At 32.9% G+C, this 11,311-nt stretch overlaps 1 protein-coding gene across 4 annotated transcripts; it reads left to right on the plus strand.

Annotated features, from left to right (window-relative positions):
* Positions 1-1,838: 1,838 nt before the first annotated feature.
* On the plus strand, positions 1,839-10,842 carry LOC132269222 (GPN-loop GTPase 3). Of its 4 annotated transcripts, none has more exons than XR_009469435.1 (11): positions 1,840-1,985; positions 4,101-4,328; positions 4,557-4,665; positions 4,756-4,837; positions 5,064-5,149; positions 7,426-7,529; positions 7,657-7,787; positions 7,878-7,971; positions 8,635-8,690; positions 10,241-10,668; positions 10,745-10,842. XR_009469435.1 is itself a non-coding variant. In XM_059770333.1 (10 exons), the coding sequence occupies exons 2-10, from the start codon at positions 4,284-4,286 to the stop codon at positions 10,335-10,337; spliced, it is 804 nt and encodes a 267-aa protein (XP_059626316.1). In that variant the 5' UTR covers positions 1,839-1,985; positions 4,172-4,283; the 3' UTR covers positions 10,338-10,842. The 4 variants fall into 4 exon arrangements, 2 of the variants coding, with proteins under 2 accessions (XP_059626316.1, XP_059626315.1); XR_009469436.1 differs by having other exon boundaries at positions 10,241-10,456; positions 10,539-10,842; XM_059770333.1 differs by having other exon boundaries at positions 1,839-1,985; positions 4,172-4,328; positions 10,241-10,842.
* The last annotated feature ends 469 nt before the right edge of the window (positions 10,843-11,311 follow it).

The following is an 11,311-nucleotide window of genomic DNA, read 5'->3' on the forward strand; positions in this document are numbered from 1 at the left end:
AATTACCCTTATGATATACCACTTTATTTAAAAAAACAAATTTTCATATTTTACAAATTACAACATTATCCTCATGCACAAAACAAATAAAAATAAAATTAGGGTTAAAATCATAAAACCCTAGCAACTCTTAAATTTTGATCATAAAATTTCAATCTGTTTATGAAAATCCTATACTTTTAAAAAGTGATCACATGGCCCTAATATCCATGTCCGACCTAGGGATATGAAATGACAAATTTAACTTTACTATTTAATATAAAATTTTTTAAAAAAATTATTTTTTAAAATTACAAAAATACCCTTTAGTCTTCTTTTCACCCCTTTGTCTCTCTAAAATTCTCAACACTATCTCTCCCTCTCTCTCACATTATTTTAAAATTTTTAAAGGGTATTTTTGTAATTTTAAAAAATAATTTTTAATATAACTTTAAATAGTAAGGTTAAATTTGTCATTGCATAGTCCGATTAACCGGTTGGTTACGGATATTGGGGTAATGTGATCACTTTTTTAAAGTGCAGGAGTTTTTAGAAATAGATTTAGATTTTATGATTAAAATTTTAAAATATTTGGGATTTTATGATTTTAACCCTAAAAATTAATAACACATTATAGACACATGTTTTTGGGTAGTTTTGTTACTAAAATTTGATTACGCATGTGAAAACCAAGCCTAGATTAACGTCAAAACTAATAGAATTAGGGCACAATGATAACTTTGTAATAGATTTTTACAAACAAGTTGAAATTTTAATAATGTTATTATGTTGAATTTACACAACAAAAAAAAATTTATTTAAAAAAAGGTGAAAAACACTCGCACCCACATCGCGCGCTAGGGTGTGTTTGGATGGAATGATTTGGAGGGATAGGACAGGGTGTGTTTGGATGTGATGATTTGGAGGGACAGGAGAGAGAAAAAAAGAAAATGAAATGATAGGGTATGAGTGTGTTTGGGTAGGTTAAATGGAGAGAAAAGAGATAATAGGGAGAGATATCCTTCCCTATCCCTCATTTGCTTTCCCTCCAATTTTGAAAAGATAGGGAGAGAAAGCATAGTGATTTTAGTGGTATTTTAATAATACCAAAACTAGCCTTCACAAATCAATACATATATTTATTATTCCATTCAAGTCCCTGTTATATGCATTTTTTGAAATTTATATCATAATTCTCCATTGTTGTATACTGTAAAAGAAAATAGAGGTTATCCCAGTTTACCATCTATATATATTTGAGTCCCTGTTATATATATATTTAAAATTTTATTTGAAATGTGTTTGATATCATTTCTAGGAATGTATACATATATAATATATGTATAATATATTAAGCATATCCCCACATTTTACAATTTACAATATATTCCTGATACTTTGTGAATCCAAATTAAATATAAATATGGTATCTGATCTTGCGAACAAAAAAAAAAGATCAAAAAAAAGAAAAAAGGAAAAAAGGTACCAATGGTCATATACCAAAAAAAATGCAGTTCTCCAAGTTCATAATTGGAAAGAGGAAAAGAAACAATAAGCTATACAAAATATTTTCCCGGTAGAACAAGGCTTCATGCTCTTGCTTTCTGAAAAATGGGTAGGATAGTAATTTAATTATTATTCTCTTTTTTTTTCTTTTATCTCCTCTTTGTTATCCAAACAAGAATAATTATTATTTATTTTCTTAAATCAGGTACAAAACCTATTTTTAGCATCACGCGTGACACTTTTACTGTCACCGTTTAGACCTCCGTTTGTGGGAGGGGTTTCTTGGCTGAAAATTTAGTCAAAAGGGGTTTATTTACAAAAGATTGATAGTTTATAAGTTGCACTTTACTTTTAATTGAAAAATACGAACCTAGAAGCAGGAAGAAGGCCGTGAAGAAAAAGAAACCCGGTGCTCTCTCCTCTGTGTTTTTATCATACTCAACATCAGGGCTCTCTCTTCTCTCTTCTCTCTTCTCTCTTCTCTATAAATATATTACAAGGTATGTTCATCCTCTCTCTCTCTCTGTCTCTCTATGTCTCTCTCCTTTTGCATGAATCGATCTTTTATATATGTTTCTTTCTTTCGTTCATCTCAACATTTGATTTGTTCTAACTTTGGTTCGTTTGATTTGGGCCTTTACCTTTGTTCCAATAGTGAAAAGTAGCTAGGGTTTTGTGTGTGTGTGTCACTGTGTGTGATGGCTATCAAAAGCTGAATGCATATATTATGGTTCTCTTAGTATTTTAATAAATATGTGCCTTTCTACATGTGTCTTTCATGGCGATCGAGTCCATAATCTATGGCAGATACTTTTTTTTTTCCTCTCCCTAAGTCCACTCCAATCTCACAACAGCAGCAACCATACCCCTTTTCCTCATAATTTTTTGCATTTTCACATTCAATCCCACGAAAATTAAGGATCCCTTCTACTAGTGGGTTGAGGTAATAATTAACTTTTTCGATCTCTAAATTGTACTCATACATAAAAGTGCCAAATTAAGGTTTTTAATTTTAATTTTAATTTTATTTTATTTTTATATGAAGATACATACCACCATTATTGATGTTATTTGAAGTTGGCTCAGCTAGAATTTCAGTTAATAATATTGTCAAAGCACTTGCCATCAGAATGTACAAACACATGGAAATCAAGAGCAGGCTTTAACAAAACAAAAGTTAATGGTTTTTTCTATTAATTTGCACAGGTCTTCTGTAGCAATGATCAATCAATCACTGCAGGTAATTGGCTCCCAAAAAAACACACAAACAAAGTGTAGTGTAGTTGATATAAAGAGTGAAAGACAAAACTATATACGATAGTGGATGCCACATATAACCTAAAAGTCCCACTACTTCTTCTGTACTATAAGTTCAGCCTCCTATATATATATATATATATATATATATATTCACCTCATCTCCACATATATTTTCCTCTGTAATCATAAAATTTTAGTAGCTATATAAACAATGAATGTAAAAGAAGCTCTAGCAAACTGTTCTCTTATTTTTTTTTTTTGTGCCTGTGAAAATTTCGCACTTTTAATTGATAAATTTATTGTTATTAGTTAGCTGTCTTATGCACACTGCACATGCGCACAATTTGCGCACAATTAGTTATTGGTGGTGATAAAAATTTATAGTTATTATTTAGTTGTCTTAAGCACACTGCAATTATTTATTGGTGGTGATAGATTTATACTTATTAATTAGTTGTCTTATGCACATTGTACCGGCGCACAATTATTTGTTGGTGGTGATAAATTTATAGTTATTAGTTAGTTGTCTTATGCACAATGCGCAGGGGCACAATTATATTAGCTATAGAATTTGAAAACATTGTGTTAAAATTTCGCACTCTTATAATTCTTTTTTGTGCGTGTGAAACTCAAGGGCCTCGTATTTGAAAGTTTGCCTAGGGCCTCTCAAAATATTTGGAATCTCAGGGCCGGCGATATATATATATATATATATATATATATATATATATATATATATATATATATTATCGTGTCCATGCATTTGGTCCTATTCATTAAGAATTTGTATATCTTATCGTCGCTGAAGGTTTTTTTATTTACTGATGACTAGGGATGCTTATTTTATTTTATGTGTTGTGAAATGAACTCCTATGTTTTTAATTTTTTTTTATTTTTTTTTTTAATTTTTATTTTTTTTTTTAATTTAGAACATTTTAATGATTGCATTTAGATTCATATATTATACAAAACTGACCAAAAATTAATTGTTTGTATACATAAATATATAGTTTATTATTTTATTATTGCCGTATTTTACCGTACCCGTATCCTTTTTTTTTTTTTTTTTTAGATTTGCCACCCGTATCATGTCGTATCCATATATGTGCTTTCTAGTTTATAATATGTTCCCATTATTTCAATGGTGTAATTACACTATGGTTGCAGTTGAAGAAGGATTAACCTCTAAGTAATTTTTTTTTTTTGAATCATCATTGCTTTATTGATGTCAAGTTGATTGAATGACTGTATCAATGAGAAGGCTGATATGATTAAGATTACATATTCCTTAAATTTTTTATATATATAAATGTAAATATATTATGATTCTTTTTGTTTTGATACTGTTAATTCAGGTGGTGTTATGTTGTGCTTCTCATACCAGTGCTTATGGGTAACTCTGATGGACTGAATTATTTGCTGGCAGCTGGTGTTTGGTGTGCTACATATGCTCTTGTTGCAGTTCTCGGGATTTTTCAGATCTTCAATATCTTCGTTACCTCCATTTTGAATTGATATAGCACTTCAAAAAAGCAATTATGGGCTATGCACAGCTAGTTATTGGCCCTGCGGGCAGTGGAAAGGTTATTGACTTAATTTTTGTCTTTGGTCCATGTTATTACTTATTTGCTAATGAACCGCATTCTTACTTGGGAGATTTAATTTGACACGTGTTTCTTTATGTTTGCATATGGTTGTTTACTAAGAACTTTATTTTTTCTTTTTAACTTCATCTTTGGGCAAAGCATCTTTATATTACACAGTAAACGCTTTTCACTAACTAATGGCTTGTATAAAATTTTCTCCATCAGTCTACTTACTGCTCTAGTTTGTACAAACACTGTGAGGCTGTCCAGCGGACAATCCATATCGTAAACTTAGATCCTGCCGCCGAAAATTTTGACTATCCTGTAGCCATGGGTGAGTAGAGTTCATCTATTTTTTTTTTTTTATTCTGTTGTAAGTTTTATTGATTCGGATTTAGAGCAGCAAAGTGTTATTTGCTTGCAGATATTAGGGAACTCATTTCTTTGGATGATGTTATGGAGGAACTTGGACTGGGTCCAAATGGTGGTCTTATCTACTGCATGGAGTATCCTTGATATTTTTTTGTTCTATTGTTAATCAATTTTCTTTCCATGTTGATCATACATAGCTTAATTCTACTAGAGCTTACTGGCCATCCCAAAGATCATACGCACCTCTTGTAATCCTTCACAAGAGGAGCATGAATTTTACTTCATAATTTAAAGAACATTTATTCTTTTTGTATGATTATTGGATTCAAATTTTGTATGGTCTTAAATCTCCACTCTCAGACACCTTGAAGAAAATCTGGATGATTGGTTGGCAGAAGAACTAGATAATTACTTGGACGATGACTATTTAGTTTTTGACTGCCCAGGTATTTATGGTCCTATTTATAATTACCTATTTATCTATTTCATTATAAAATATTATATTGATGGTGGAATTAGGAGGGCAAGGATATTTAGAATATGTACATTTGCAATGCCTAACCTTTGACTTATTACTTAGTTGCTTGTGTTGTGTATGGGTGAACATTACAAAGCTGTCTAAGGAGTCATTGAACACATATGCAAACACAGAGAGGTGCCTAACCCTAACTACGTTTTTTCCTTTAAACTAATGGGCATAGATGAACGTAATTAAAAAAATCAGTACCTTCCCTTTAGGCATCTTGTTTTCATGTAATTTTATATGTACTAACATGTCTTCATATTCATGTATTGGTATTCTCATATGATGAATGCTAAATTAAGTGTTCTTGTTAGAATGTTTCTGTTGATTCGAATTGACCTTCCTCCTCTCTTAATGTTGCTTGCCTAAAAGATGTTATTCTAGAGATCTCCATTCTCCTCTCTATTTTTTTATTTTTTATTTTTTTATTTATTTTTTGTTTTGTTTTGTTTTGTTTCATAAATCTAATAGCATGCAAAATGTAGTTGGAAACTTTTGCCTAGATATAAGGACTGCCTAGACGTTCCTACAAATCTAAAGCACTATCTTCTTCTTAAAGTTTTGTAATTGAATCCTTTCTCCTTATCAGAGCAGTACTAAAGAAAGAACTTACTGTTTCTGTTGCCTTCTTTAATCTACTTTAAATGAAGTTATTACTTCCTGACATTTCATTCAAAGCCTTTATTTCATGAACATTTGCTTTGAAAACAATCCTCCTTAAATTGATTTATATAGCGTCAGACATTCATCTAGCTCGTCAGGGTTAGCCATTCCATGGCTAGAACCTTTTTCATTATCTGCAGAATGTTTAAAAGGAGTAACTTTTCCAGAATTCATTCCCAGCTACTTACTGTAATTTCATCCCTGCAAGATTTATGTACAATTTAAAGGGATTATTTGAGGGCCACATTCCGAAGTTTGAATCAAACGAACGTTGGCTGAAATTATTGGACATCAATGACGGGGACAATTGTTTGAGGTTATTTTGATTTGGATTTTTGAATAAAAGAAACGAATAGACCCTCTTAAAAAGGTGTAAAACAAAACCTGCCTTGGCTGCAACAAACCAGGAAATGTGACATATCTGAATAAGTGAAGAAGAATTCCTATGATTAGTATCAACGAAATTACCATACCTCACCATGGTTTGAGAAAATATTAAATTGCATTAGAAATTTAGAATGACCATAAAAACACCAATAAGATTCAATTGTGAACCCCAATGTTAAGTTCCTTCTAAAAGCCCCTTCACTATGTATTCTTTTTTCGTCATAGTAGTTAATTTTTATAAATGGATAGGAGTCGAATATAAACTTTAATATAACTTTTGTGCTTCAATTTGTCAATGCAGATTTTCTTATCTCATCATTTCAATTAATGAGGCCCTCTTTGTTTTTATGCCTATTTAGCACAGTTTAATACAATTCACACTTACCCCCAAAAAAGAAAAACTGTAATATATTTGTGTGATGTTGTGGCCCGAAATTTTTTGACCTGTTTTTGCTTGCGGGTCTTGGACCCTGTTTGGGACACTCTTGTAGCCCAGTATATAAGGGAGTTCAGGATTTGGAGTGGGTAATGAGCGCACTGAAAAACTCAGGAAAGAGTGAGAGCGAGAGCTACGTTTTTCACATAATGAAATCTTTTGCTGGATCTTCGTTGTGGAGTTGGCTTACACCGAACCACGTAAATCTTTGTTGTTCTTTGTGTGGCGTGATTCTTGTTTTGTTCTTGGTTTGCTGTGTTTGTCGTAACAATATGCATGATACACTTATATCAAGAGAACCATTTCTGTGAACCAGATTCTATGATATTTACATAATAGTATTTGTTTTATTTGCTAAATGTATAAGTTAAATCTAATGATATGCATCCTGGTTAGTTCATAATGTTGGCTGTACTTGGTTAATTGTGTTGGTTTAGGTATAGTTAGGTAACTCACATTCAATACCTGTAATACGGAACATTTTCAGAAGAGTTATTTCAAGAATTATCCTACAGTACAAATTTATAATATTTTTATTAGCTTCTCCCCGCTATTCTTATGAAAGAAAGTTTGTTCCCTGTTTCCAAGGCCAACTTACCATATGCAGTATGTCATGTAGTGTGGGAATGTTGAGGCTCATTGTTTTTGTACTTCTTTTATCTCAACAGGATTACATTTTATATCATCAAGAAATATTTTTGATTATTTTATAGGCCAGATAGAACTTTTTTCGCATGTTCCCGTGCTTAAGAACTTTGTGGAGCATTTGAAGCGTAAGAATTTCAATGTTTGTGTCGTGTACTTGCTTGATTCACAGGTTTGTATAAGGTTTTCTCCACTTATTCTAATTAATTTCAACATTTTGTTTCTTGCACTGGTTATGCCCCATAATTTTACCAAAACCGAGAGTTTAATTCTGTTTTGTTTTGTGTGTTTGTGCGTAGTTCATGACGGATGTGACAAAGTTTATAAGTGGTTGCATGGCTTCACTTTCTGCAATGGTGCAACTTGAACTGCCCCATGTTAACATTCTCTCCAAAATGGACCTCGTGACGAACAAAAGGGATATTGAAGAGTGAGCCCCTTTACATTAACTACTCTTTTCTACATTTAAGGTTGTTTTACTCTTTTACATTTTAATATATTTTAACCTTTTTGCTCTCAGTTACTTAAATCCGGAGCCTCAAGTTTTATTGTCAGAGTTGAATAGACGCATGGCTCCTCAGTTTGAAAAGCTTAATAAATCTTTGATTGAATTGGTGAGTTCTAAAGCAGGACATCTTTTATAAATAAATTCTATATTAATTGATATGCGATTTTGTAAGAAAGTGATTAACATATCTTGGTTCTTCTATCAATAAGATAGTGAAATTATTTCTATTTTTAAACCAAAAAGGAGTTTCAATTTATTACTACATTAGGTTAAAAAGTTTTAGTTCTAATGCTGATGGCATCAACCAGCACTCAAACCTTTGTGTAAGTTTTTTGTTAAAAAGAACCATCCCATTGTTAAGTTTGCTTAATAGAGCTCTCCGGGAATAGCAACTTGGTTGAACAACTGCTATTGGCATGATGAGCTTCTCCTCTATGAATTAATGATGAATTGGACGAGCAGCCCTTTTGATTCTATGATCTTTGATGTTGGGTATGTTTGCAACATATATAGGTACATAAATTGGTGTATATGTCAAATATCTACATCTGTATATATTTTAAAATCCTTATTGGAAAGTAGTTTCATTATTCATTCACAGCAAGGATACATTTGACATTTTTCCCTATAATATACAATAATTTGTTAGGATATTTTTTTCCTTTCATAATCTTGTAAAGTGTTGATTATTATTATTTTCTTATGTTTCATTAGCATACAGGGGGATGCTTGGATTGTTTTATAACTACTTTTTAAATACTTTTTGTAGGTGGATCAGTATAGTATGGTGAGCTTTGTGCCTCTTGACTTGAGGAAAGAGAGCAGGTACTCTCTCTCTCTCTCTCTATATATATGTATATATCTCTCTCCCTTTCTCTTCATGTGCTTGTGCACACACTTATCACATGTATGTCTGCTTGCATGTGCATGCAGATATGAGTACCAAAGTCCTATGTTTGCACACACATAAAGGATTGGAACCTTGCTACTAGGGTAATTATGTTGATTGTTACTATGATTTACTTTAGTTACACAGGGACCTCTACTTTGGTTTGAAAATTTTCAGTAATACTCCCTCTTGGACTCTCTGGAAATGGACACAATGGAGTTCCCTTATTTCCCCCACAATGTTATAAGATTTTCTATATTTCCTTTTCTGTTTTGTGGATAGGTGTAGCCAGGGGGAGCTTGTCCCACATTGGATCCGGATGGAAAAGTGAATGGGTATATACTGATTGGGTGTTAGCCCCACCTAATAGCTTAAGCTTTTGCGTTGGATCGTGAAACACCCATTTGTTATAGTTGGTATCAGAGCCAGACCCAGTCCTTGACCTGGTGTCACGCCAAGGGCTCGGCTCGGAGGGCGACCGGGTCTGCAAACCGGGTAGGCAGGGTGGCCCGAGCCGCAACGAGGGCGTTGCGAGCACAGACAATTCCCTATAATCAAATATTAATCAATTCCCTATCAGCCCCATCTCACTACCTTAATATGATTAATATTTGATTATAGATAATTCAAAATTAAAACCCAGCCAGAATCAGCCCGAGTCACCATCGTATAGTTTCTTCTGATCCACCACCAAAACCAGTTCAGCTGTGTGAAAACTTCTGTAGAGGCTATCAGATATGTAATTTTAATTTTAAGCTTTTGGAATTCGAGTTTCTTAATTTAGGATCCCATTGTGAGGGTATGTCGGACTAAAATTCGTTGAGGGTTGGTCAGATCTCCAAAACAGAGGGAGGAGCATAGCATGTATTCTCTGCGTGACTTTTGTTTTGCAATATGGTGTATGCATGTATATTTGACTCGACTGCTTGTGCTTTGTTTTTGTGTCTTGAGCTTACAAATTTCAGTAGAATCAGGATGGGTAACGAACCTGACTGTTCTTGTCTTGACTGCTTGTGCTTGTTTTGCAATATGGTGTATGCATGTATATTTGACTCGACTGCTTGTACTTTGGTTTTGTGTCTTGAGCTTACAAATTTCAGTAGAATTTTGTCAACTCCTCAGTTCCCTCTATAGGATTAAATCCTCATGAAGGCGACCAAGGTGGGGGTAAGTAGGTGTGCGTAAAAAGCATTAAGCTTGAGTTTATGTTAGGTTGGTCAATATTAAAGTTCAGAACATGGCAATGGAAAAAATACTTCCCTTAATGGTGAAAAATCAGGATGGGTAATGAACCTGACCGTTCTTGAATAGCTCAGCTCCAGGTCAAATTGAGCTTGTTTAATAAGCAAGTGAACTGAGCTCAAGCCCCATCTCCAAGCTCGTTTAATAAACAAGCCAAGTCCCAACCCATGCTTTTGGCTTATGTGTTCCGAAGTTATATTACTGACGACTTTGACTAACATTGGGCTTTTCCTTTCCTTTTCAGTATACGGTATGTGTTGTCACAAATTGACAACTGCATTCAATATGGAGAAGATGCAGATGTGAAAGTTAAGGATTTTGATCAAGATGCTGATGATTAGGGGCTCTAATCTGTTGGCTGCTTATGAAAACTCGTTACTTGAGTTGCAAATACTTGACAGAGGCCATTCAATTGGTGTTGTTTTAAGAACAAAAGTTTCATATAACCAATCGAAACAGTGTAAGGATCTTTTGCAAGAAAGCTACTTCAGTGTTGGACCTTAAGTAAGCTACTTAAAGGTAGTTTCATCTTGTCATTGCAGGTTTTACATTTTAAACTTTTATCTCCCCAAGGATTTTACCTCGAAACATTGGCCTCTTAAAATCTGGATGTATCCAAATATTACGACACTATTTTAATTTACTTGAGCAACAATACAGAAACAGTGACTGGTGAGCATTCAAAAGTTCGAGCATGGTGTTCACTCACCATCTTCATCGTCGATTTTAATTTGGCTCTTCTTTCCAGGTTGCTTGGCTTATTCAGATTGTGTCCGTCACAGAAACAAAATTTGCAGTCCGTCATTTTTCAGTCAATACCTTGGCCTTTTTATTTTTTATTTTTTTACAGCAATACATTGGGCATTGCAAATAGCAGTAATTTGATCCGTACCATCAAGGAAACGGTCAATCAAACGTTTTATATTTATTATTTTTTGTGGGATGCTGGAGAATATATATGTATATTACATGCCGACGTGCAAAGCCGAAGAAGAAGATAAAGGTGGCCGGCAATGTGGAATTAATTATTATGTCTGTTAGTGTTGAATTTATTTGCTTCAATTAATTGAATGAAACATTTTCTTATTGTTTTGCAGTAGCAGCATAACAATAATTACAGCTACCTTTAACTTATTAATCTTGCCTTCCAAATGAAATACTCTTTTATATATATATATATATATGTATATATTATTATGCTTGCAAAATATGCAAAAAGAAAGAAAAATATGAATTTATAGTTTACTATCTCTTATAATATATAAATTTTCATAAAAGTTGGCTGTGTTTGGTTTATAAACCATGTCAAAATATA

Source organism: Cornus florida, unplaced genomic scaffold, assembly GCF_030987335.1.
Source record: "Cornus florida cultivar Cherokee Brave unplaced genomic scaffold, ASM3098733v1 CherokeeBrave_3.0.0_Hap2_Chr08, whole genome shotgun sequence".
NCBI lineage: Eukaryota > Viridiplantae > Streptophyta > Magnoliopsida > Cornales > Cornaceae > Cornus > Cornus florida.

What these genes read in the sequence shown, in the direction of transcription:
- LOC132269222 (XM_059770333.1), top strand. Translation starts at nt 4,284, where the DNA reads ATGGGCTATGCACAGCTAGTTATTGGCCCTGCGGGCAGTGGAAAG. An exon ending in TGACTATCCTGTAGCCATGG is followed by an intron (nt 4,666 to 4,755) that starts GTGAGTAGAGTT and finishes ATTTGCTTGCAG; the next exon opens with ATATTAGGGAACTCATTTCT. An exon ending in AACAAAAGGGATATTGAAGA is followed by an intron (nt 7,788 to 7,877) that starts GTGAGCCCCTTT and finishes TTTTGCTCTCAG; the next exon opens with TTACTTAAATCCGGAGCCTC.